This window comes from Vitis riparia, chromosome 14 (genome assembly GCF_004353265.1).
Source record: "Vitis riparia cultivar Riparia Gloire de Montpellier isolate 1030 chromosome 14, EGFV_Vit.rip_1.0, whole genome shotgun sequence".
Classification (NCBI taxonomy): Eukaryota; Viridiplantae; Streptophyta; class Magnoliopsida; order Vitales; family Vitaceae; genus Vitis; species Vitis riparia.
This window is the reverse complement of record NC_048444.1, coordinates 22,387,202-22,414,907: the sequence shown is the minus strand read 5'-3', so window position 1 is coordinate 22,414,907 and position 27,706 is coordinate 22,387,202. Positions and strand designations below refer to the sequence as shown.

Sequence of the window (27,706 nt, the reverse complement as noted above, 5' to 3'; positions counted from 1 at the left end):
GCAATGAGGTATCTCTAATAATTTTATATAGGATAAGTGACCTAATGGGAGCTTCTTTTTTTTTTTTCCCTATTAAGTAACTATTTTTTCATTGAAACTCCCACATCCCCATTGATCACAAGCACGAAACTTACCCCCAAATTTTTTGTGTCATGTGATGCTTAAAAGCCCTCAAAGCAACCCTTTTCAAAAACCCACGAGATGCAAAATTTAAGAGCATACAAGACACAACTTACAAGGAAAAACCTCCAACTTGTACTAACTTTTAAGTACAAGAAAAAAGGCCAAGGCATTCTCTAACCAGAAGTCCACAACTTGTCCTAGGTGAGTTGATGCAAAGAAGGTCCAACAAGGCACACTATATATAATCACCAAACCCCACCCACGCTTTAGGAATCAATCTATAAACCCCACCCACATCTGAGTAGTGCTTCCTCTCATGGCTTCAGCCATTACCATATGTCCAGTAGTTGCCTTGCTTACTTCTACTCATGCCACTTGTCATACCAGTTACCATTGCTTGTTTCTACTCATGCCACTTATACCATGCCTAACAATCCACTCTCTTGGTCATGTCACCATTATAGGTCCTATTGCACCATTACATGCCACTTGCCCTATCCTTGCAGAGATTTACTTGGTTTGTGTCATATGTTTAGCAAGCATCTCAGCCCGCCATGTGTCCCATGTCAAGAGCCTTGTAGCATCCCTTGCCAAGTGCCATCTCCTTGATGTACTAATAGGCCCTTGCTCGGGTTTCCCCATTGCCAAGGTGTCATACCCATATGCATCCAAGTGTCATGCTCTTAGTCTCTCACCAATGCCAAGTGTTGCATCATGTTGAGCCCACATGTGCCACTCAGCCCACAGATGTATGTATAAGCAGCCCCATGTATAGCAAGCCCCCACTTGGCCTACATGCCTGCTGCAAGGCTGCAATTGTGTGCTAAGCTCTCTTTTTAGTCCAAAGCCTACATTCATTGTATTGTTAGCTCATGTGTGCCAACCTTGTTGATTCCTTCCATCTGAGGCATGCATGGCTCATGTCGTGTCCCACAATTGTACCCCATAGCATTGCGCCCATGGGTTGCACCACACTCATAGCATTGTACCCATGTGTGCATGCTAGCAAAGCTCACCATCACACCTTACTCATGTTCAAGGCTTCATATCGTGCCCTTGTTGTGGCATAGTCGTTGCCACCCACATTCTATCACCATCCTTAGAGAGGGTCAACCCCTCGCTTTCTCTCTTAAGGAGCTTTTCAAACTTTGACAGGAGAAGACATCATAAGTACTTCTAAAAGCATAATGGATTTTAATATAATTAAAGAAAATCTGAAAAAATATTTCTCTACTTGGAAACTTTTTCTTAAAGCATGTCCTTTTAAGGAAAAATTTCAGCCCAATGAAATCTTACACAAATTTTTGTTGAGTCGAGTCACCCACATGGTGCCTTACTTGTGCATGCCCACGTGCCACCACCCTAAGTCACCACCAAGCCACCACCTAGTACCCATAATACTCATCCCCTTGTACTGCCATGCTACACAACTTCGCAAGCATCCTTGTTTGTCACTTTGCCTAGCATGCCATAAACACTCACGATTGCAAGGTGCCACCACACAAAGCCTTGGTTCCACATCTACGTAGTCAAGTTGACACCACCCAACCCATTGCCACTTGAGCAAGCCTCAAGTAGCTGGCAGATTAAAACACTTTAAAGAAGTGCCAAGTATTTTTATAAACCTATTTATACTATGTTCATATTCATCTTCCTTTTCTATAAGAAACAAGGCCCTCAAATATTACCTTTTTTAATAGGTAAAATAAGCATATATGATAAAAGCACTTGGAAAAGGCGCACAAAGTACACACCCTCAAAATATTACTACATGGCCACATCTGTTTCATTTTCATATTCTTCAAAAAATGGAAAGATAATAATGAAAAATCATGTATATTTCATGAAGTTGCATTGCCTATCTAATATCTATATATGTTAGATAACCAGAAAAAGAAATCCCTAATTCTCTTGAAGATTCAAATTCTATAATAGCACAACCTACCATGGCATAAAGCTAAGAATGCACAATACAAGTGGCAATGCATTTATTTAATTGTGTTATTGTGATTACCTACTAAAAGGTCAATTAATAGAAGGGGGGAAGGAGGGAGGGAGGCATTTTTTCTTTTTCCACTTTCCTTGAGGAATAAAAGATACACCTAAAAAAATTAAAAATTAAAAATTAAAAAAATGGAAATACAGAATGAAGGATGAGGGATACTTTCAAAAAACAGCATAGGAGAGATCCAACCAAAGACTATGACACAATTGGAAATTACATCAAGTTTGAGATTGCATTAGACTTTTGGGTCTATAATGGGGAAAAACAAGTAATGTAGGGGATGAGAAAGAACAAACCCCATGGAGATTGCACCGGGAAAATTGGTTTTATCTTGAGTCATACTATTTGCTTTACTAGTCTTCCATCAGTAAAATATTAGTAATAAAGTATGTAGAAGAGACAATCAATAAAGTAATAAAGTATCTAGAAGAGTCTTTAATTTCAGTCTAAAGGGTAAATTAATGAAATATATAGAAGAATTAAAGTTGTCAAAATTTTTAATTTTCCAAGATAATTCTAAAGAATTTTAGTTCATACTTATAAAATATCTTTTTCATGAATTTGAGAAGGAAACAATGAAGATAAATGAGAATACAAATCCTCTAACTTTTGTAAGCAGCTCACAGAAGTACAAGGTGTGATGCCTTCTCTAGATGGTGATATCTAGATTCTAATAGCGTGATTCTAGTTGGTTTATGTTCTTCATTCTTCTTCCTTACTGCTCTCCTTTAGTTTCTTCTTAATCAGATCTCAGCATGCCCACACATACCCAATTAAATCCTTCATTTTGCAGCCCTAACCTTGAGTTTACTAGTTTCTTTATTTCCCAAGTCCCCTTTCAACTCCTACATTATTAGGTAGCAAATGAAGGAAGTGATTGGACACTGAACTCAAAGGACTTGCACCACAAAATAAAACCCTCCATAAGCTCACTAATCTTAGATTGCCAATTTGATTCCCCCTGCATCAAGGGGCCATGGCACCCATTTCAGTATCTGTTGATGGGAATACAATAAGAATGAAGGAGAACAAACTGGCTGCAGTTAGGATCATTGAAGCTTATGTAGACATATTCAAAAATGAACTAAAGTTAGAGAAGAAGGTGGCTGGGAGAACCACCATATGCACAAAGGTGACAAGGTTGCTGCCATTCAGTCCTTGCTTCACTGGAAAGCCACTGGAGCAAAAATGGGTCTAGGTTTTTTGAAGCTTGAAGAGAAACATTTGCATGCCGAATGCAAACATGTTAAGAATGTGGATTACATACAGATATATTGTTTTGTCAGTATAAACTAATGAAAATCCAAGTGCCTGTTTACTGGAACATGTTTATTTTACTTAAAAGATGACTCTTATTTTGCATTCACGGCAAGGATCTGCAGCCAGTTTCCATTTTGCAGCCATATGAATGATTCGGTGATTGGATATGCTTTTAAAAAACTAAATCATGTATTGAGATCATGATCCACAGTAATATAAATATGTGTACATATATATATATAAGCAACCAAAAATGAGGTTACTTCATAGATGGCTGAACTTAGGATCAAACCAACATCAATTTGCAACCACAAGGGTTGGTAGAAACTTCCTTCCTGAAATTGACTAAGCATCTTTTTTTTTCCCACAGATATTTCAGGAATGACCCATTAAACAATGGAATTTTCCTCCTCTAGCTAGCATTCACCTAATTTAACTTCATAATAAACCACCTCCAACAGTCACCAGATATATCCAGAAAAAAGAAACCCAAATAGGAAAGGAGAAAAGAATATGGGCATGAACCTGTAACATTTTGAACGCATGTAACCGAATCTCAGAAGACCAATCCTTCTTGACTAAAAGGAAGGAAGTACTTGCCAAGACACGTATATCCCCTGCTTTTATCTGCAAAAACAGAAAACAGAAGGTAAATGTCACCTAAATCAGAAGTGAAAGCAGATAATAGGAATTTTCTATTTGTACTTCAACTTTACATTGGTGTCATGCTATATTGACATCTTTTAGTGGATTTTACTACTGACAAAAAAAATATCCTACTTTTTTCGTGCCTTAGGAAGTAATAAAAGCAAAAAGAAAAATATTAACCTAATATTATAATCTTAAAAGGTTGATCACATTAGATTAAAAAAGTTTCATAGTACTTTTCTTTGACATGACGATGTCATAGTCACAGTTATCACGAAAACTTCAAGTTGACCAAAACTCGAACAAAGAAAATTTTAAGATTAGAAGCTAACAGGTCTAAGACATTACAAAGTTATATCACATTTAAATCACCAAATGCTACTGCCTAATATTGGCATCGAAAAAATAAAAATATTTCCTATATATATTTCCTCTTAACCATTTAGTCGTGTTGTTTTTTGGGCAGTTGATCAAATGGGTGGACCCACAATAGCACCATCATAAACATAACTGAAAGAGAAATGCAACCAATGAGAACAGCTTCTCTGATTTGCTTCTCCAAACATATCTTGTAAATGCTGCGGCTTTTGCACATTATATGGCATGGTGAAGCAAATCAGAGAAGCCATTCAGGAAATAAATCATTTTTCTAACAAGAAGGGCCATACTCCATGAAGATCACACGTTTCACTATTTTCCAACTCAGTATAAAGCCCAAAGCAGATAGTACACTTCAAACTTGTAAATGAGGGGTGGAAAGAAATCCTAATTGCCAAGTGCTTGGCAGCATCCCCGGAACATAATTATGACCAGCCCCAAAGTATAAAAAATGGTCAAATTCTTCACCATGGATCTTCCATATACTAAATGAAAAAAACAAATTCATTAATGGATACAGCTGCCAATAATTTTCAACTCCAGAAGCCAATTCGATCTAAACCCATCTCCAGAAATTGATTGAATCATTCATTGTCCTCAAACTTCACATCATTTAGATCAAAAACCCTACACCAATCCAAAACCCAACCGATAAATTTCAGCCCTTTTTTCCCACTTGTTACTACAGAAGACCCAAATCCTATGATCAAGTTTCTACATTCCTTCAATCAATCAGAAATCCAGAGTGGCAAACATTAAGATAAAGAATAACAAAAAACCTCAGATTCAGATATATCACCCATACTTTGCAATCAAATTTCAACAATCTATTTGTAAAAATTCCGAAATGAAAGTGACATTAATACCAAGATTGATGGAGTCTGATACACACAGCAACATATACAAAAGCAATGAAGTTCAAATCTTTGACATAAAATTGAGAAGAAAGAGTAGCAGAGAGAAGGTTGGTGAGTACAGATTCTAAGTAAGAAACAGCGGCTTTTCTGGCATCGGGGGAGGAGCTCCAGTCAAGGGCAGCCACAATGGCTCGAGCCACATTACTTGCTGTGCTATTCTCCTCCATCGCAGTCTGGGTTTTACCAAGGTTTTTCCCTTGTGGGTTGCACACAGAGGATTGAGAGGCTTAAGCAGCAGATATGCTTAAAACCCAATATAGACAATAAAAATCCGCGAAAAGAAAGATGTAGAGAGACAAAAAGGGCCGTTAGGGGGTGAGATGAGAGATGGAGAGTGAGAGCGGAGAGGTGGGGGCGTGGGGGGAGAAGAGGAATAGAGTAAAGAGGAAGGCAAAGAAAAAGATGGGGGCTTTCTATATGTTGATTAAAATCCCTTCTTACTTGCCACCACCAGAACCCAAGAGGTGGCATTGCCAAGGTGTTAATAAAAAAATCAATTTTGAAACTTGGGTCCAAAGCCACTCAAAATCCCCTCCACCATGTTGATTCCATACCATAACCAACTTATGATCCCATCATTTTTCTTCAATGCATGTTGAAATATGGGTTGGAATTCAACATATGGTACCACTGGTCCTTGTGTATGTTGAAATAAAGCATATAAAATAATTATACCGATTAGAACTAGTTTTAAAAACACTTTTAATTTTTCTAATACCTGAAATTATAAAAATTATAGTATTAAAAATGCTTAAAACATTTTTTAAAATCACTCTCATATGCACTTTTTAAAATATCTAAAAAATATTTTTAAAAATCATTTATAGTGTTGAACAATCATTTAAAGTGTTTTTTAGAAAAACACATAAAGTCTATTTGATAGTAATTTTATGAAATGTTTTTAAATTTTTTAATACTTTAAAATTTGTATCATTTAAGTAAAAATGATAGAAACGTTTTATAAAATCGTTTTGTAAAATCACTATCAAGTACACTCTTTATAAGTTATTTTTCTAGAAACACTTTTAAGGAAAATATTTCTATTAAAAATACTTTGAATAAAAACATTATTAAACACATGGTAAAAATTATTTGATGAAAAAAATGATGAAATCATTGTAAATTTGTAAATTCAACCCTTCAATCTTTAAGAACTCATTTTATGTATAAATACCTTTTAATATTTTAGTTATCATATTAATTTTAAAAGTCAATCTTATTTTTACAATAACAAAAATTAAGGTATTTTGATGGTCGTCAAGAGTTCAATTTACAAATTTAGGGAAAAAATTAAGATATTTTGCCAGGTCATTTTTAGGTTAAAAAATAGGGACAATTGTGTTTTGGACCTAGTTGGGTCCAAAAATTAAGCTTTGGTCCATATAAGTTCATTATTTAAGCCCAAAACCTAGAGGAAGTGGGAAAATTGAGAACAAGGATATGAAGTTTTTATCTTTCCAAAAATAACCTTTATTGACTATGAAAAAAAAGAGAGTAGAAAAACATTAATTTAAATTTTATTCATTTTTCAAACTACAATAAAAATTTAATATAATTTAGTGATTTGGAAAAAAATACACCATTTTCCAAAAAAAATAAAATAAATTATTATTATTTAAAAATCAAACATCTTGGAAAATATATATTTTTAAAATTGTGTATATAAAAAATAACTAAAAATATATCAAATTTATTTTTTAAAATGATATATTTTTATAATATATATTTTTTAAAAATAGTTTTCTAAAATAAATTTTCAGAATAATTATTAAATAAAATTAAGATAAAAATTTTCTCAAACATTATGATAGAAAATAGTTTTGAATGGTATATTGATCTTTTCATATTTTATATATTTCTCATCAATTATGCAACTTTTATGGACTAAATCTTAATTTTTGGGCTCAACTGGGTCAAAAGACAATTATCCCTAAAAAATATGAAGGGTTAAATTTATAAATATAATATTATTTTATTTTTTTAATCAAATAATTCTAATAATAAACCTTAAATACAAAATCATGGAATAATTAATAAGGTATAGAACAATAAAACTTATTTTATATCTATTATATTTTATATTGATAGTACGTCATATCTCACATCATATTGGGAAAAGGTTACTAATATCATATAAAATTTTTTTAAAATCATAAAAAGTTGAAAACCCATTAGATATGGGACAAAAAGCATTTATACTATTTGTAAAAAAATTTCTAAACATAAAATAATTTATATAAAAAAATTTTTTTTCTCAAAATAATTTTAGAATAATCACTTCTTTAATATTTTTCGAAAAAACATTATAAGTAAATTTTCAATTTTTAAAATTTTTAAAAAACTTCTTACTTTTCTTATTTTTCTTCGAAAACATTTGTTAACTGTGTCTATAATACATTTTAATATCGATATTAACATTTGAAGCGTTTTAAAATCTACTTCACAAAAATTTTGAATGGAGTTATTGTGATATTAAAATGACATTAATCTTAAGAGTTAATAAAAAAAATATTTGAAAAGAAGGGGAAGTTAAAGGCTTCATCGAGTATGGGTATTGCCAAATGGCAACCAACTAAGAGAGAGAGAGAGAGAGAGAGGATGGGATGTAGCCTATTATACAAAAATGGTCATGGGTATAAGATCTGTTTTTACTTTTCAGGTTACAACTGTCATTCCTCTCAGCATTAATATTCTATCCCTATTAATTAATTAATTTATTTTTTAAGGAAGAACATTTTTTTTATAGTAATTGTTTTTTTAAGTGATAAACAATATTTTTTTTTTTTGACAAAATTAGCTTAGTGGATGTCAACCCTTTTATGAACTTTAAAAAAAGTTAAAATCATAATTTTCAATTATGATTTTCACATAAAAATTTAAAATTTTAAAAATATAAACAGTAAAATAATATGACAATATAGTAAAATTTATAAAATAAATAAATATTTTATTTAATAAGAATATAAAAAATCTTATTTCCAAAATCTCTAAATTTATTTATCATATATTTATTTTTATATTAATCATTTATTGTGTATTATTATTTTATGTTTTAACTGTACATAATAATTAAAATCAATAAATATAAAAAGATGAAGCATAAAAAATTTAAAATTTAAAAAATTTCATAAAACCAACACATTTAAAAAAACACAAAAAGAAGATAGAGATAATATGAAGAAAGAGAAAGAGAAAAAGAGAAAAATCATATGATATGATTAATTGTCACGTGTTAAATTTTTTTTTTAAATAAATAATAATAATGATGAGCTCTTTAACTCGTACTGTCAAAGAAAAAAAATTGTAATAATTGATGGCAAGATGAGAGAAAGGTTAGAGGATAATTTTGAATTTTTATTATTTGTATGCATGTTTTGAGGATTATTTTCTCCTTCATGCATAACCTCCAAAAATCAAGAGCCTTTCAAAAAATGGTTACTTTTTTGAGATGGTGCATTAATGTCATTAAACATAAGTTAATTTTTTTTATAAAAAAAAAAAAAAAAAAAAAAAAAAACTCATTATGAGCACCCCCACCTTGTCTTCACCTTACAACCCTGTCTAAAGTTTTGACCTAAACTCTCCCAACCACCACTATTAATCAACAACTCCATTTCAAACAAGACTCCAACTCTATTCTTAAATCCCTCTCTATCTTTTAACTTCCTTTGGGTGCATTAGGTTCCAAAAAATTCTTAAAAAAACCATATTAAAACAAACATGGCCTTTAATCTCTCTCTCTCTCTCTCTCTCTCTCTCTCTCTCTCTCTCTCTCTTGTCAGCCAACCCATGAAAATGCTCCCACTAGTGTGGTAGCAAACTCCTGCTTCTACTCCATTACAAATTACCACACAAATACAAGCAATAGATGGACCCAAAACAAACACTTACACACCAAAATTTGAGTGTACCCTAAACCATTCATAATGTTACAATTCTGGTAAGAAATATTGAACAAACGAATTTAACTCTCAAACATTTATTAGAATTTCACTAAACAGTACTCAGTTTTCACCACAAGGAATTCATTTTCTTTTGTGTTTTTTTTTTTTTTAAGGAAAGATTCAAAATATACACAATCAATAGAACCAGGTTAAAAAAAAAAATTATATTTTGGGGAAAGGGGGAAAGGAAAAAGAAGAACAGATTTTACCTCTGAATACATTTTTTGAAATGCATTCATGGGGGATTTAAAGCACTTCACTCGTGAAGCACAGAGATTGATTCTGGTGGAAATGTTTGTCAGCATATCCACACGATTAATTTCACTTGACATGAAGTTCAAGCAATAATTCCTATCCTTTAACCACCCTCACCTTCGCACTTCTGTCCCTTGGGTTAACTGCTGCTGGTTTTTTCGGTTCTCGAGCATCACCATAAGTGTTCTTCTTTCGCCTTAGAGCTCCAATGGCAGCAGGGTCGCCTATTGGACCAGACCAGGTCTGGGCATGATCTTTTGAAGATGTAAATGATGTAGAACTGAATGGCACATCACCAGGGACAAAAGCAGGATCAATGTGTTGTGAAGCACCCAAGGGGAAGCCAACTGCTCCGTCCTGGTGAGGTGGAGGAAACTTTTCACTCTTACTCTTTGCATTTGCATGGGAGATTAGGCGTCTTCGCTGTTTCAGAAAGAAACACGGAAAACAAATTCAAACAATCGAACTCTGGTTGCAAGGACTCGGGTGATTGCAAACATAAAAAAGAAACAAAAGCTCTCAATATAATACTTGGTACAGATTGCTTAATCATTTTAAATTTGTTTTTTCTTTGAAAAGAAAGCTACAGTCTGACTACAGATTCAGCAAAACTGCAAACTATAATCATTGAATCCAGAAAAAGAAGAAAAAACTATTAGCATATAGAAGTAGAAAATGAGAGACATACATCAAGATTAGATTGAAGCTCAGCATTGGCTTCTGGTCCAGGCATTGCCCTAGCGCGTGGACGCATTTTCTTCGCACCATCACCGTGGGCTTTGCTAGCGGTTTTTTGCCTACAGAATCATACAAAATTGAAGGTTACAGCTCATTATATAGATAAAAAAATAAAGGAAGCCCTCCAGAAACGAAAACTGAACAAAAACAATTAGTAAAACAACTTTTGAGCAGAGAGAATAACGTGTGTGGGAGCTCTAATAATGAAAACATAATGACAATCAGGTCAAACATTGTTAAGAGTTCTTAGACAAGCACCAATGATCAACAATGAGGATGGAAGGTGTATCCCATAAACAAAAAGAAAATCCATGTCATCAAAATGGTCAGACAACATGAGGTGACACAGAGTTTCAACCTACGTAGTGACTCATGCAAGGCAATGGGTTCAATAAGGCACCCCCATCAATTTGATAAACCGATGTCATTTAGAACAACAAGTATAGCATATTAGACACAACAAAAAATCTAAAAATGATCAGTGTCAGGTATAAAGGCCAAATAAGGTTGACGTACATTGTTGGCTTATTACCTAACTTCTTTAGTTTTTAGGTCAATTGGCATCTTAATTTGGTACAAAATTCATGTTGAATGGAAGGTCACGAGTTTGAAACTCGCCGCATATTTATTCCCCTAATTTATTGAGCCTAAAAAAGGCTGCCCATAAGGTAGAGTATTAGGACTATAGCCCAAACAAGCTTGAGATACATTGACGACCCATTATCTAACACCTTAAACTTAGTCAATTTGTAGCTTAACAAAAAACAGCAATGACATATCCAATTTACAACAAAATACAATTTAAGGCTCTTCCTATCTCCATTAAATTAATTCGCTTTTGGTATCAACTTCTCTCATGAACCATATAAAATACTATCCTTATGTCTAAACTCCAAAAATATTAAACCAAGGCTTGAGATCCAGATCTGGAAAGTATAATATTCACATTTTGCAAAATAAATCCAAACATAAAATATATTATTCAAAGGGAGAAAGAGAAAGTTACAATAGTTTTAATAGAAAAATCAAAAGTAAAACTAGATAAGCAGTAAGTACTATATGCAATTTATGTAAAGTAATAGTTGCAGTTATAAAGTAAACTCTCAGAAACAACATGAATTCAAAAGTTTATACAAAGTTAAAAGTCAACCACACCTTCGAGCTTCATCATCTCGCCTCTTGGCATCCATCTCCTTGCTTGGAGGATATTGCGGAAGGCTAGATGGTTCACAAGCATAAGGTTTCGTTGTGAAGAACTGCACAAGAAACAAGGAGAAAATGAGTATATATGCTAAAATTTCAAAAGGGTATCTTATAACTAGAAATTTAAATGAATTGCCAGCCTAGTAGAACTCCATAACAGGGGTAACCCATAGTGCATTCAGGTGCTCCTTGTGTTGTGATGAAGAAGAGACGATAAATCACATCCTTATTCACTGTTCTAAGGCGAAGGTTTTGTGGGATCTCTTGTTCTCCTTATTTGGTGTTAATTGGGTCCTCCCATTTTCGGTTAGAGACACTCTTTTAGGTTGGCATGCTCCCTTAAAGGATAAGAAGCATAGTAAGGTTTGGCGGGCAGCTCCTCTTTGCTTATTTTGGATGGTATGGAAGGAAAGAAATAGGATAGTTTTTGAAAATGAGGTCCTATCACTTCAAAGATTGAAAAATTCCTTCATTTGTAATCTCTTATCTTGGGCTAATTCTTCCATAGTTGAAGGCCCTCTTTCTTTGTTTAATTTTGTGGACTGGTTGGGTTCTTGTTGAGGACTGGTAAGGGTTTGTCTTTTTTGTTTCCGGTTTTTGTAGGTGATGCTTGTATACTCCCTGTATACTCTGGGTCGTCTTTCTTGCCCCCTTTTTAATATATTTCTGTGCGTTTATCTATCAAAAAAAAAAATTTCAGGCAACGGCTCCTCTTTTGTTTTTTCCCCCTCTTAAACTGACTAATTTCAAAGATGGATCTGAGCCTTCAAATGCCATGAGAATGAAAGTATGGAACTATTCAATTTCCAAGGAACATCCAAACACCCCCTTAGTTTCATACCAAACAAAATGGAAAAACTTGGTAACATTCACAGATATATGGCAGAAACAGGATACAAAATTAAAAGGACACTTCACCTTGTTTGGGAGAGCTTCTCAAATGCTAAATGCAGCATTTGGAGATTGAATGCAACTTTTAAGGGTGTTTGAATAGAATTCTCAATTGTAGACCCCACACTTATCAATATGATGCGTCCATGTTTTGAAGAAGAATCGTCTCATCTCATTAATGGGCATAGCCGCATAGTCATGGCTTTGTTAAACCACATTAAATATTGTTTGCAGCAATTTTTCATCTCTGTCAAACCTTAAATTATTTCCTCTTTATAGATATTTATCTTCTATCAATATATACCCAACCTAGTGTATAATGATTTCCTAAAACTTTGTGTAAAATCTCATCTATTGAGTTTCACAGTTCAATTTCAGTTTCCCTCATGCTTCCCTAAGCCAACATACTGCTTCAAATCTTCCATCTTTTAGTCACAGCATCACATCTACTTTCCAAACTCTGAATCTGATTCCTTTTCTAGGAGAATTGTCCTTCAATCACATGAAACAATATTTTTCACTGGAGTGCAATTAATTTCATACACAATTTGAGAATGTATTAGCTATTAGCATCACTGAAGAATCACCTGAAGAGACTCGTCTGGTTCTTAGGCAGGAAAAGTCAAAATAGAAACAAGCCATAACAACCTTAACGTCAAGGACCATCATAGTCTAAGATATAAAGGGGCATATGAAGTGAAAAAGGTTGCTTATAGGAATATAAGAACTCACTTCACAGTTTAATGCAGCTGTGGCTGTCCGACGTTCCACTGGATCAATTGCAAGAAGAGTTTCAATAAGTGGCAGTGAAGATGGTGGGAAGTCTTTGAATGTCTCTGCTATGCATCGTTTGTAAGGGTCTCGAGGCTTGAATAAGGTTGCATTTGGCAATCTATATTTTTTCCAGTATTCATCAGAAGGTGAGCCGCATAGCTTGTATATCTTATGTAATTGCTCTACCTAAGTGACAGAAAAGATTATTGTTAATAGCAGTAGAGTATTAGGTTGTGCTCTAAATTAAACAGTTGCATATATTTCCAATGCAGCAGCAATGACATAGAATACCAGACATGACTGAAGATATGCTATGTATTAATATTCCAAAGTTTCAAACACTTGATGTTAACTAAATGAGAAACATGCTCTTTGAAGGCTTCAAGAAAGCTAAAAATGAAATGAAAAAACAAATTAATTTCATAATGCAACATTAACAACAAGAAACCTGTTGGAGAGCATTATATACATTGTGAACCCAAATTCTACATGTTTAAGCTTTTGGGAAATTTGGTTGTTCAACGTGATACCCAAGTCTCATTTAGTGGGAGGTCATGTGTTCGAATGTCACCATGATATGTTTATTTCCTCTATTTATTAAGCCTGCACGTAAGCCTAAAAAAGAGGCTACAATACATCCAACAAAGAAATGCATTCATGCTGTTGAAATAAAGAAAGTTGGCTACATGAACCAGAGGACACGTCTCAATCAAGCCCAAGACCCAACAGTTGATATCATTTTTACCTTACTCAGCCTCTTGCAGGAAGAAATGGTTAAAATACAAAATTTGAAACTTTATCATCATCTAGGCAACTTTAGGGTTTGAGCAATGGTACCAGAAGATGTTGGTGTATCAATATAGAAAATGCATTTGAAAAATCGCCAAGATGTACAAAATAAATAAAATTGAAAAAATATGTTGCATTGATATCCAAAGAAACAAAAATAGTAAACAAATCTTAGATTAATGAAAAATACATACAGAAACAGTGGCATTGGTACCAAAAATATGTTCCTGCATGAAATTGGCATTATAATTTCCAACACTATGTTGCCAAAATAATCCATCAGATCATTGTTAAAAACATATAAAGGGGCAACTACACATCACATTGACAGAATACATACCTTTGATAAAAATCCAAGCAAATGGAAACAAATACACTAGAGACAATAGCGATCTACATAGTTTAAATGAAATAATTTTAGAAATGCAAGTTATTATTAAGAAAAAGGGAAAGGATGCATTACTGTATTAGCACCATCAAAGATAAACCACTAAAACTTGCTAGCGTCACATGTTTTTAACAAGAAAAGCCGCAGTCAGTTTTTTCAACTCACATCTTATGTTTAGATGAGAACCCAACAAATGAACTAAAATCCCAGATAATACATATGCCAAAGAAAGCAAATACCTGTCTCTCACTCTCTAGATTCTATTTTTTGCATGACTTAATGAAAAGCTAGCAATTATTCCTTTGCCTATGCCAACTTCTAAATTAGAATCTATTTTCAAGTTTTGGAGACCACAAAATAAACTAAGGTACCAACTTAAGTATAAGCAAGAAAATAATAAAACAGAAATAAAGGAAAGTTGTTACAGATAGTCGTAGGTGGTGCAAAGACAAAATTTACAAATTAAGATAAGAAAGTACAACGGTTACCTCTGTACGACCAGGCATGATGGGCTTCCCAGCCAATAACTCAGCTAAAATGCAGCCTGCACTCCACAAGTCCACACCTACGCCATAGTCATTAGCCCCAAGCAGAAGCTCTGGAGGTCGATACCATAAGGTTACCACCCGACTCGTCATTGGGTGCTTGTAATTAGGATCAAATATAGCAGCCAAGCCAAAATCAGCAATCTTAAGTACTCCTCCATTATCAAGAAGGAGATTTGATCCTTTGATGTCACGGTGAAGCACACCGCGGTTGTGACAATGCTCTAGGCCAGATAGTAGTTGTTTCATGTAACATTTGACCTATAATGTGAAACATATGTTAAATAAAGGCAACATACATCCACGATCATTATTTTGCAAAGAATGTTTGCCAATGCATATTTGTTTCAAATGCCAAGACAATTCAGTCTAACCTGAGGTTCAGTGAATTTGATACCCGGGCTTGCAGCAAGTCCAGCCAAATCATGCTCCATATACTCAAATACAAGATACAAACTGCAGGACAGCCTTGAAGTCACCAAACCCTCCAATTTTACAACATTGGGATGATCCAAGCGCCGCAAAATGACAATCTCTCTAGCCATAAATTTCACACTCTCAGGTTCCAAATTATCAAATCGAACTTTCTTTAGTGCAACAATTTTGCCCGTTAACATATCTCTAGCTTTATACACATTGCTATATGTTCCTTGTCCAATCTATCAATACAAGAAACGAAAGGAAAGACATTAGTCCAAATGCATGATCAAGAGCACTTCCATAAACCATCAAGTCCACCACTTTTTATTTCATTGCAAAACATAATAACCATCAATATGTCACTAATTTCGAAAGTGTCAGCTACATCATTCAAGGTAGACATTCCCATCTTAAATGATATGATGCATCACTTTTCTCTTTCAATTAGAAAAAATGAATCATTGTTCTACCATTAGTCTCAAATACCACATTATCACATCATCCGAGAGGCAAAGAATATCATTTTCCAATCAACAAAATGACCCACCTTATCAAGTTTCTGGAAAGTGTCTGCTCGCCGAGGTATCCAGCCATTAAGTGCTGGCCCTGCAACATCCGATAACCAAGACGGCCACCCAGCTGCAACTTGCTCTCCACGCACATGATTGGGTAGATTACTCAACCTCGGATTTGACCTCAATTTTTTCTTATCACCTCGGGGCCGTTGACTACCATCAGTCTTCTCCTCCTTTTGGGTCTCTCCGTTACCAACCTCAACCTTACTATCACTTTTCTTCGTCACATCATCCAACTTCCTGTTCGAATTGACACTCGAATTACTCCTCTTCTCCTTGATACTCTTCTCCGCCCCATTAGCCTCCGAAACCACCACGTTCGACAACACTTCACGACCAAGTACACACCCCATTCTTGAACCTAAACCTCATTTCTCAGCACCATGTTCAATATGCATGCTCTTCAATCATCAATTAATCACTACAAATCAAGAAATTTTCAAGAATAAAAACCCGCATAGAAACAACAAATAGATCAAACACCTGACCCACAAAACAAAAGAAACAAACCCTAAATTCACAAAACTAAAAAACCACTCTACTGAAACAGAAACCAAAATAACACTTCAATATACCCTCACCATCAATCAACCACTACAAATCAAGCAACTCCCCAGCACCAGCACTTTAAAAAAAAAATCAACAAAATTCATCAGCATATAAACAGAAAACTATAAATTCCACTGAATCTTAGCAAACAAAGAAAGAACAACAGATGCAAAATCACAAACCCTAGCTTCAAGATTCTGAGCGGGCAAGGCTCCCCTGAAGTCAAAAACAAAATCGACACAGAAAGATACAGAAAAGAGTTAACCGAGAGAGAAAGTGAGATATGAGAGAGAGAGAGAGAGAAAAAAAAAAAGAGAGAGAGAGATAGTAGAGTTACTACTTGATTGAATCTGAGGAATTCTAGAGAGAGAAACAAAATCTCTCCCCCACCTTCTCTTTCTAAATATTTATATATTCTCTGGTCTGAGCTCTCTTTCAGACAATGACGGAGGAATCAGCATACAATAAATTATTAAATATATAAAAACAGGAAAAAAAAAAATTATATTAAATTATTGTGTTCGAATTTCTTCAAGTCAAACAGATTGCCATTTCCTTTTCTCTCTTAATTGCTGATTTGATTGAAGATTGTTTCTCTTCCTTTCTTTTTCTTGGTGGGCTATGGACATGGGGTATCTTGAAGAGGATCTTTTGATGCCTATTTTTTATTTTTTATTTTTTTATTTTTTAAAAATGTTTTCAGGGTATGTTTGATTTTCTGAAAGTATAAAAAAAACTGTTAAAAAAACGATTTTTTTTTCATATTTAGTTTCATTGTAGAAAATACAAAAAAAAAAAAAATCAAATATAATTAAAATATATAAAAAAAATTTATAGATTTTTAAATTATTTAATCCTTGCGTAACAAAAAAATAAGTATAATAAATTTTTAAAAACATATAAAATAATTTATTAAGTTTAAACTTATTTTTATTTTTCTTCTACTTTTTATCTCTGTATTTTATTTTTCCTTCATATTTTCTCTCAATTTTTTTAAAAACCAAACATAGCCTTAGGTAATATTTGTTTTTTGATTGGATGAAAGATAAAAAAAATATTTAATTTTTTTTATTACCTTAAAAGTAAGCAAATTTAATACGTTAAATTTAGTTATGTTAGTTGATATCAACGACTTACTTTTATTAGAAAAAGTCAAATATTTTAATTTTTTTTATTTATCCAAAAAAACAAACGTTATCTTAATAAATTTTAAACAATAATTTTGAATAATTTGTGAAATTTTTAACAATTGTATTTGTGAATTTCAGTATTTTTAAAGGATGATGAAATTAGTGGTAGAATAAACAATAATTAATATTTGAAAATTTTGGTAAATTTTGAATTTTTTTTTTCCTTACTTATAATTGCCTTTTTTCCTAAAAATTTAATATTAATAATTATAATATTATTTAACCATATAGCCAAAATAATTCTGGAGCAAAAAAATTTGGAGAAGCTAAAACAAAAATTAAGAGAGTGTTTTTCCATTGTTTTTAAAAATGGGTGGAAACCACTTTTACTTATTTTCTAAAAGTTGTTATCTATTTTATTTTATTGTTAAAAATAGGAAATAGAGAATAATAACTAAATAGTGTTTTGAATTTAAAAAAATCGTTTTCTATTTTTTAAAAAACAAAAAAAAAATATTTTTAAAAACTCTATCAAACAAGTTTATTCCAGTATAATTATTAAATTTTTATCATGCTTAGGTATTAATTTAAATTGCGCAACAATCATTGATTAACCTAATATAAGACATAACCAAATTGCGAATACCTAACTCCATAAATTGTATCAAAAGTGAAATCTATAATTCAAGATTGTTTTTGAATCTACAAAGAAAATGATTCTTTTAATCATCGATATGGAAATTCGAAATAACCAACAATAATTATGTCTCCATTCAACCACTAAACTAAATAGGTTAACTTAAAAACAATATGAATAACAATTAGGTTAAAAGAAAAAACTTAAATACGATCTAATTATTAAATAGATAACTCATCATATAACTCATTTAATAATCAGATTGAATTAGATTTTATTTGAGTCAATCTAATATACCTTCCTATCATATATATTTATGTCTTAATTATCTTATTTATTCAAAATCAAATTTCAAATGAATCAAATATGGATTAAATGGGTTATGGACATGATCATATTAATTAATATGATTATTAAATAAATCAATTCAAGTTAAATTTGTATCAAACAAACGGATCTAAAAAAGTTATTTACTTAAATTTGATCTAAACATGATTATACTTTATCGGAATCTACAAAAAAGACGTATTGGTAAATCATATCAAACTTTAGATCAGTATCATCACTTGAATTATAAGAAAATTTTCAGTCTATTAATTCATAATTACTAGTAACTATTACAAGCACAAAAATCCTAGCACAAACCTAATACCATAATCATTATTTGTAGTAGTGGCCAGCATGCTCCAATTCCACACTTCCTTTCCATGTTGCAAATTATTATCATTCTTCTTGCTCTTATGACAAAATTTCACACTTTGATGTTGTATTTTATGGCTTGTGGCGAACACATCACGATTTATTATATAATAAAAACAACTACAAAATCATCAACCATTGTTGTCAAGATAATAATAATAATAAAAATTATAGGTAAGAGAGAGACAAACACAAAGGAATACAATGTGTAGAGGAAAGAAGACCCAATTTTTGTTGCACACCTTTTGTTTTAAGTGTCTGATTAAAACCTTTCATTATCCCACCAAATCCATCGTCCAACCCCACTTGATGACATAAAAAATGATAATGTGATCATGATTTAAAATATGTGATTAAAATTATTATAAATATGATCATAATAATATAGTCCAAATATAAAATCTCATATATTAAAATTCAATATTATTATTAAAACTTTAGTATGTTATATCTTCGATATCATAAATTTTTCTTCTTATTCTAAATGAATTAAACTCGAGTACAAAACCATACAACGATATGAAATTGATTACTGATGTCTTTTCAATATCTACCAAAAAAGTACGATATTTACCTACCCACCAAAAAATACCATCATGATAACAAATTCATGTCTCAGAAGTCCTATCACACCTTAGGGTAAAAGCAAAACATGAACCAAATTTTAGAACTTTCTGAAACACATACTCCTATATCGCTTTCAAGATAGATTAATGGGCAATCAAGGTAGTCTGTAGAGAAGATATAGAGAATATTGACAACATGAACCACATCTAGGATTGGGAATATGCAATCCAGGAAATAATTCCAAACACAAAAAGCCAAGAGATAAGAGGCTAGGCTGTCATTTTCATCACAGGACTCTTTCCAACTCTCCCATCACAGGTTTTGTAGTTCTCTCAACCAAAAGGACAGTAGCTTCTTCACACTTAGAAATAAAAACAAAGAGTGTGGTACCCTTAAGGTGTCCACAAATTTGACAATAACAGCAATATATTGGACAAAAAGCATTTAATATATATCCACTTTCAACCATAATTGTCTGTGCATACGCCAATATCTCATCTTTATCACCCCTACATGGGCCGTATTTAGAAGCTTTTGGGGCTCCTGAATAGATGGTAATACAGATGCTTGAGACCATATGTTCCCCTCAACGACAAAGAAATTGGAGAAATTGACTTAAGAAACCACACTACCAGAGGAAGAAGAAATCAACTACAAGCAAATTTTACAACGTACCGAACAATGCCTAGGATGCTCAAAATTGTTAGGTTTGCAACTCATGGATTGATGACTACGCCCATCAAAGTCCTCAGTCTTCACTCTTCTTCTTCTTCTTTTTCTCTTTCTTCTTGCTAGGCTCTTTGGTTTCCTCTTCGGGTTCAGCATGCTTTCTCTTTTTCTTCTTTTTTTCTCCTGCTTCACCTTCATTTTGCAATTCATCATTCTCGGCTGAGTGCTTCTTCTTTTTCTTCTTTTCCTTTTTCACCACCTCTTCACTTTCTGGTTCTGCATCACCAACTACATCATTTGGCAAGCTGACGTCCTCTACATCGGCCTTTTTCTTCTTTTTCTTTTCTTTCTTTTCTTTCTTCTCTTCAACCACAATAAGGGTGTCCTCGGGTTGAGATGGCTCTACTTCCTTCTTCCTCTTTTTTGGGATCATTTCTTCCTCTTCCCCAGCTGCTGAATCTTCTATCCTTCCAAGAACAGAGTCTGCCGCTGGATTGTAAGTCTGCATATAACAAAGCAATTAAAACCCACTTGTACCAAATGGAAAATAAATTTATGAAAAATAGTGAATAAGATGAAATGAACTGCAGACCTTGGCAGCAGTTATCAATGCCCCTGAGCCCTTCTTCCTATCCTTGTCATAGACTTCTATCTTTGGTTTGCCTTTGGCTGACCCAGCAGAGTGACCTAATTCTCTGCCTTCAAGATTCCTTAACCGTGCTTCAAGCTACACAAGAATTGAGCATTACAAAGACTTGTAAAATACCTAAAGGCAGGTAAAGGATTAAAATAATGTGCCAAACAAACCAAGGTACCTTGGCTCGATTCTCCAGTCCCATAGAGTTATCTTGGCCATCTCCAAGAGCATCATATCGAATTGCCAATGCAGTTTTGGCAGCAAGTGATCGAGAAATTTTTCCCTTGAGCTTCGGGGCTGCCTGGCCAATCAAGGATGCATGATAGATAAGCCCATACTTGGGAGTTGCGTGCTTTGTTTTCAGAGCTCTGAACAGAGCCTTTTCTGCACCAAGAATCTGGACCGTGCTTCCAGGCTGTTTTGCAAGATTTAATAAGCTGCCCCCATGAGCAATAAGCCGAGCACCAACAAGCTCTCCAACAAGAGCAGTTAAATTTGGAGCAATGGTGTTCATCCTGCTTTTTAAATAATCATACAGTTGAGCCCTGTACTCTGAAAGAGACAAAACTTGGTCGCACAACTCTTTGATATTCATCAAATCCAAGTCACTAACTTCAGTTCCCATTGATATCATGGCTGCCTCTTTCAATTCTGTCTCAACTTCTTCTGGCAATATCTGCAAAAAATTTAAACATAAAATGTGATGCACATTTATAAAGCCGTCTATCATCCATATAGGATGAATTAAATTGCTAATATGAGATAAAAGGATTCACTGAACCAGTGGTTCAACCAGAGTTTTTGATGCCTGATTACAATAATTTGGACAAAGACAGACTCAAGAACTTATCCTATCAGTACATGGCCTTTGAAACACTTGCACTTCTAATTTCTAATAATCAAGTACTAGTAGGATATCGTATCAACATCAACCTTGTGCTTTGGGGGTACCCACAGTGCCCCTATTTAGGGAAGTTAGGCATGTTGACCTTACGCCCTCCGATCCGTGACCAACCTCCACTGATTTTGCTCAGGAGTGCATATGGAAATAACCAATGACATTATCCATTGGATTTTGACACTAGAAACTCTATATCATACCATCAGACAGTGTTCCTCATCAACCTAGAACAGAACTACATGAGTATTTTTAAAATACAAGTAAAGAGACAAAATCTCTACCTCAGAGAAATCAAGTTTTGCAGCATTTGTGCGGTTACCCATCAGCTTCACTGCTTTGGCGTAGAGGATGTTATCTTGCACAATCTTTGCAAGCTCTGGAAAATGCCAACCATACCATTCTCGAACCCTCATAGCATATGTGTTAAGTTCTTTATCAAGATCATCCAGCAAGCCAATAGCTTGGATGATCATGGTGTCAACCTAAAAACAGAAGAATTGCAATTCCGAGTTACAGCATTCCCAAAGAAATCTATCTGTTAGTCAAAAGATTATACAAAAACAGTAATAAAGATTGATGCAATCAAAGAATTCCTATTTCCCACCAGCCACAGTTCATAATCCCAAGAGTACTTAGTGTGGGCATTGATAGGCAAGGAAGGAGGAGGGATCATCTAGCAATAGTTAACGAACAAATAAAATTATAATTTTTGTGCATACAGAACCATGAACCTGATATCCCATCTAAGGCCAGAGTATAAACCCCTCCAGCAGTGGATGAGATGAACCTTAATCCATTAGTCAGGACTTCAATTGCTAATTGGAAAAATGCATGTAATCAATTGCAGAAAGAGAACCACATGCACTTGACAAAAAAACCAGACACATCAACTAACATATATAGAGTGTATATTAGTTCCAAATATTTGATTGCAAAGAAAGTGAATCATCTGCTGTGAATCACTGTTATATAAAACATAAAAAAATAATATGATAAAATATAAGGCTGTCATATTGTACAATAAATTTAAAAACCGCCTGTGCAATGACCCTAATTGATTCATGAAAAGAATCCCATTGATTTTTCATTTTTATGGAGGATGAAACAGATAGTTACTTAATATTGCCACTAAACAAGGCTCTGAAGGTACAGAGTTAAAAGAATTGATCTAAGAGATGTTATGCAAAAAGGACTTCTGAAAAGCATAAGTTCGGATGTTCCAGAATGATGGCTGAGCCAGAAATTTGCATGAGGGGGGCAATTTTTTATAATAATAACAAACAAGATATAAGAGTCTTCTAAGTTATGTTATAAATGTAAAAACTTCAATATTAATGGGTATTTTTTTAATAAGTCAAAAGTTGTTAATTTGTATCCATTGTCACACACAATTTGCAGACATTGCCAAAACATTTTGGAAAGGAGGAATTTTTATTTCTAGGAAACCATTTTAACAAAGAGAAAATAATAAAAAGTTACCAATACGAGTTTTAGTAACTTTAGTAATTAAAAATTTTCAAAAATTTCACCAAATAAATATCTCAATAGTTTCAATAATTTTTTATGGAAAAAATTCAATCACTAAAAGAATCAACAATTTCATTGAAAATATTTGATAAGAGAATTCAAAATAGTGTCTCATATATATATATATACAGAGAGAGAGAGAGAGAGAACAACCATATCAGGTAAGGAATATTGGAAATTTTTGTATAAAAATAATAAAAAAGAAAAGTAAAAAATGAAAAAGCTCTTCCACAAATAAAAGTCAAAAGTGGAATAAAGGATGAGAACTACTAAATTTTCAAGTTAAAAAGTAACATATTATTTTGAAGGAACATTGCAAGAAACTTCAATTTTTAAGGTTTTTTAATTATTTTATTTTTATTTTTTAAATAATTTTATCAGATTATTAATGTATACTTCAAAACCCTTTTTCTTAAAGTTAGATGGGACTTTTACAGGTTAATCCATTGAGAGGGAGCTTTCTTCCAAGGCCCAAAAGAACTTTGAGGTACGAGCAGCAAGTGCTCGCCTTGGGCCTTATGGAAATTTGCCACTTTTCCAGATTATAAATGAGAACAGACAATCAAACAGATGAACTAACCTTGTCAGGACTGAATTTTAGCTTGTATCTAGATAGGCTGTGAGATAAACCTAGGCTCATTGGAGCCAAATCTTGAACAGCAAGACCAGATATGAGTTCAGTCAACTGACTTCTCACTCCCCTCATTAGCTCCATAACAGCATTGTTGTGAACACATTCAATTTGCTGCAAGACAATAATGGATCCAACTTAAGCAAAAAAAAAAGAAGAAGAAGCCAGCCAGATAAGAAAAGAGTAGCCACTAAAAGGCTTATACAAATCAGGTTTATAACAGACCAGTTTCTCCTTAATCGCATTTCCAAGTTTAGAATCAGCCACAGCTAATGTTTCTCCATCACAATGAACACGCAAGAACTTGCGCAGACCTTTGCTGGGTTTGCTATCAATCAGCAAGGTAGCTGCTGAAAGAGCCTCTGTTGTGTTCTCAAACTTTGAAAAAGCTTTCAGCTTCACCACCTAATGTTGATATAAAACCAACAAATTGTTAACTTTGCAATTGGATGTCATAATTTAAAGCAAACATAATTGCCAAGGACTCAAAAAAATTATACTAGTCTACCCAAAGAGTTTTTGTTAAGCCATAATGAGAACATCTGTGATAACATATAAAAAATTATAACTTATCAAATCACAGAGTTTCAGAGCAAAATAAAAGAACAACACAAAGCCTTTTTTTTTTGTAGGCAAGAGAACAGTACAAAATATGTGATAGGCAAGAGAACAGTACAAGTTATGTTAATCCATATAGTGACAATCCATATAACATGTAAAAGGTTATTTTGGCATGCCAGTCATGTCGTTTGAAACAAAATAAGAAAACAATTGTCACAGTACCATTAAATAAATCATGTATCATTAACAAACTCAATTGTTGAGGGCAATTATTACAACTCAGATGAAGCACTATCAAATAAAAAGAAGATTTGGAAGCACCATTGATGGCCCTGATTTATTAGATCAAGTTGTTTCAAAATTCAGATCACAGCCAATGTCTATGTTTTTTTGAATCAAAACATTCTCAAAGGTTTTCAACATCAAATTAGAAAATTCTTTCTTGATAGAAAGTAAATAAATAAAAAGATCAAACTGAGTTGATTTAGGAACTCTTGATATATAAAATGAAACTCATAGGGGGGGCTGAGTTCTTTACTTTTTATGCTGTCATTTAACATTTCATTGAGAATCTGGCAACTGTACAAGCTGAAAGTGCAATGCAAGTGCCTCAAAACCTAAAAGTTAGAATCCATCATGACAGTCTATAAAATCCAGATAAACAAATGGATATACATGCACATTCACCACGCTGATCTGATGAACCATATGCCAAAGCAAATCATGCATCCCAAATTGCAACAAATTGAGAGCAAAGAAGTTAAAAATCACCTGTCTGGCCGATTCTGAACTGGAGAACTCCTTCCACAAGTCCTGAAACATAAACCCAAAATTATAAGGAAAAGAACTTCTTAAACGTGCTCTCATTGAGAATGAGAAAATGCAAGGAAGAAATATACTAAAAAATTTAGAATCTTGAACTTCCCATTATTTGGGTTTCTTCAGAATCAGAAGCCATTACTGAAGTCGGCCTAAACAAACTATTTGGCTTAACTGATCCCACATCCTTGTCGTTATTTGAAACCCAAAGCAACACTGTACACACCACAAAATCATAAAACCCAAAAAAGAATACGCTTTACCTCAACTTTGGAGAGCTTCCCTTCATCCAATACCTTGAATAGGGCAAAACCCGCCGGAGTTTCAAACAACACAAGCATTTTGAAACCCTAAATTACCTGATAATCAAACGCAAACAACTCGTTATTCACCAGACCAATTTCCGAAAACTGTCAAACAAAAAAAGAAAAAGAAAAACTGAGTTTCATGACAAAAATCACACACAACCACACACATAAATAGGAAGTGAAAACTTCTGATCAGTTCTAGGGTTTAGAGGCCAAAACCCTAGCTGGTTACCTCTTCTCTTCACCGTTTTAGAGAGAGGAATGAGAGAGGGGCTTAGGGTTTAAAGCGAGGGTTTTATAGGAGAGAGAGAGTAGTCACTTGTTTGAACTCGCCGATTGTGTTAAAATAGAGGGGTATTTTGGGAATTTAAGCTGTTGCACAATAGTGGGTGTTGGGAACGTAACATATATAAAAATAAATGTCTAGGGTTTTAGGTGTATGGACGGTTGAGATTTGATTGAGTTGTGTTGACGGTGGATCAAGAGATGCCCACCAAATAACCCAAAATCAGGGATGTTTAGTTAAATGGGAAAAAAAAAAATCCAGAGTGCTGGAAGTGTTCTTACTCGAATGTTTTCTTTCAAAGTATTTTTAAAAAATATTTTTTTAAAAAAAATATTAAAGTAATTTTTCAACATTATAAGAATGCTTTTAAAAAGCATTTTTAGTCTTTCTAAGATATTAAAAAAATATTTTTAATCTTTTTAATATTTAAAAATTTTTATTTGTCAAGTATTAAAAATATTATAAATACTTCCTATAATTATTACCAAACTCATTTTAAGTGATTTTTTGTATTTTTTAAACTATTTCCTAAATTTTACCAAACATCTAACTTTTTTTTCAAAAACATTTTTTAAGCTAAAAATATTTTTTAAAATCACTATCAAATAATCTTATGTTTAAATCAAATACAAAAACTTATTAAAAAATTACTCAATAAAAAACTTTCCAAATTTAAGGCCTGTTTGGTAAGCCATTGAAAATAGCTTTTAAAAAAAGTTTTGGAGAATGATTCTTAAAAATACTTCTTAACAACTATTACGAGTAAAATCAAGAACAACAAAAAAGTATTTCCTCCCAAAGAAAAATTTAAAAAGCGGCAATGAAATTTCTCTTACCCTAACCTTTCCAATTTAGGTATTATAGTTATTTTTCAAATTTTATTTTTTAAGTTTTTTTAATTATGTCAAAAAATATATAATTTATAAAAAATAAATTTTATTTAAAAAAATGAAAATTTATCATATTATGAAAACTTGTGAATGATAATCTATACATTATAAGCATGATTTTTCTATAAAAGAATACTCTCGTTATTTTTTTTTATAAGTATCAAAACATTGAAAAGATAAATATATAAAGTGTTTACAAAAAATGCCTTTTTTTTCACGTAAAAGGTATATGAAAAATTGTAGTTTCATTTTTTTTATTTGACTTATCTTATTTGAATACAAAAACATATGTGTGCACTACAGTGGGGTGCTTCCCTCCACGTGTCTTTTCCAATTAACTTCAAGATCTTTTGGCCATCTAGGGCAAACAGATAACCCGTCTGGGATCACCCCATCCTTTGTCTGACATCAGAAGTGAAAAGTTTTCCTTTTTCCACAATGCTAGATGGAATTAACAGACTAAGTTGGATGGCCTTTCAGACGGGCTTACAATGTCAGATGGAATGGATAAGCCGAGCCGACTGGACCTATCAGACAGGCAAATCCATCCAGTCAAGTCCTCAAGATTTTTGGCATGCTTAATTAACCATGCTTGATGTCTGAGTGCCGGATTAATCGCTTGACATCTAAGTTACATGGTCTGAGATTTTGGCACAATAGTCAACAAATGACACTTATCAACCGCCCTTACTTGATGTGATTGCCTAGTCCGCATCGCAATAATGATGTTGACAATCTACACAATTATCACTACAAGATAAAGGACGGTACTATTAACTCTATATAAACCTTTCAAAAAGTACGAACAAGGTATGCACACATATACACTCATTTTTTCCCAAAAAAATAGTTAGAGTTATCCTTCATTTGACTTAAGCTTCGGAGAGGCGTGTCCGGACCACCCGTCTGGACATCCTTTTGTGCAAGGAAGAAGTTCATCTGACTCTAGTGAAGTTGGACAGACTCCTCAAGAAGCACGAACAAGGGAAGAAGTTTGTCTGGCTCTAGTGAAGCTGGACAGACTTGACTCCAGTTGGGAACG

The 27,706-nt window shown here is 33.2% G+C and overlaps 3 protein-coding genes across 4 annotated transcripts in view; all 3 read right to left on the bottom strand.

Moving 5' to 3' along the window:
- LOC117930153 (protein HASTY 1) overlaps window positions 1-5,717 on the bottom strand; it is a 44,209-nt gene extending 38,492 nt beyond the window's left edge. The window contains 2 exon segments of the mRNA XM_034850637.1: window positions 3,914-4,015; window positions 5,391-5,717. Coding sequence (XP_034706528.1) covers window positions 3,914-4,015; window positions 5,391-5,498 — 210 coding nt within the window. The 5' untranslated portion in view covers window positions 5,499-5,717.
- Window positions 5,718-9,275: 3,558 nt separating this feature from the next.
- Window positions 9,276-16,952, bottom strand: LOC117930799 (probable serine/threonine-protein kinase At1g54610). Its single transcript, XM_034851531.1, has 10 exons — window positions 16,743-16,952; window positions 16,585-16,618; window positions 16,435-16,478; window positions 15,826-16,274; window positions 15,233-15,517; window positions 14,802-15,119; window positions 13,095-13,322; window positions 11,424-11,524; window positions 10,219-10,327; window positions 9,276-9,953 (listed from the first exon to the last, which is right to left on the bottom strand). Exons 4-10 carry the CDS (start codon window positions 16,204-16,206, stop codon window positions 9,627-9,629), a joined length of 1,749 nt encoding a protein of 582 aa, XP_034707422.1. The 5' UTR covers window positions 16,207-16,274; window positions 16,435-16,478; window positions 16,585-16,618; window positions 16,743-16,952; the 3' UTR covers window positions 9,276-9,626.
- A 2,910-nt stretch (window positions 16,953-19,862) lies between these two features.
- LOC117930671 (probable nucleolar protein 5-2) lies at window positions 19,863-25,819 on the bottom strand. Of its 2 annotated transcripts, none has more exons than XM_034851305.1 (9): window positions 25,721-25,819; window positions 25,444-25,539; window positions 25,133-25,174; window positions 24,026-24,205; window positions 23,750-23,914; window positions 21,924-22,124; window positions 20,920-21,417; window positions 20,697-20,831; window positions 19,863-20,606 (listed from the first exon to the last, which is right to left on the bottom strand). In XM_034851305.1, exons 2-9 carry the CDS (start codon window positions 25,519-25,521, stop codon window positions 20,184-20,186), a joined length of 1,722 nt encoding a protein of 573 aa, XP_034707196.1. In that variant the 5' UTR covers window positions 25,522-25,539; window positions 25,721-25,819; the 3' UTR covers window positions 19,863-20,183. The 2 variants fall into 2 exon arrangements, with proteins under 2 accessions (XP_034707196.1, XP_034707197.1); XM_034851306.1 differs by having other exon boundaries at window positions 25,656-25,756.
- Between the last annotated feature and the right edge of the window lie 1,887 nt (window positions 25,820-27,706).

What these genes read in the sequence shown, in the direction of transcription:
- LOC117930799 (XM_034851531.1), bottom strand. Translation starts at nt 16,206, where the DNA reads ATGGGGTGTGTACTTGGTCGTGAAGTGTTGTCGAACGTGGTGGTTTCG. An exon ending in CAGCTGCATTAAACTGTGAA is followed by an intron (nt 11,525 to 13,094) that starts GTGAGTTCTTAT and finishes TTTCTTGTGCAG; the next exon opens with TTCTTCACAACGAAACCTTA. An exon ending in CGAGATGATGAAGCTCGAAG is followed by an intron (nt 10,328 to 11,423) that starts GTGTGGTTGACT and finishes ATGATTCTGTAG; the next exon opens with GCAAAAAACCGCTAGCAAAG.
- LOC117930671 (XM_034851305.1), bottom strand. Translation starts at nt 25,521, where the DNA reads ATGCTTGTGTTGTTTGAAACTCCGGCGGGTTTTGCCCTATTCAAGGTA. An exon ending in GGAAGCTCTCCAAAGTTGAG is followed by an intron (nt 25,175 to 25,443) that starts GTAAAGCGTATT and finishes TTTATGTTTCAG; the next exon opens with GACTTGTGGAAGGAGTTCTC. An exon ending in GTTCAGAATCGGCCAGACAG is followed by an intron (nt 24,206 to 25,132) that starts GTGATTTTTAAC and finishes TATCAACATTAG; the next exon opens with GTGGTGAAGCTGAAAGCTTT.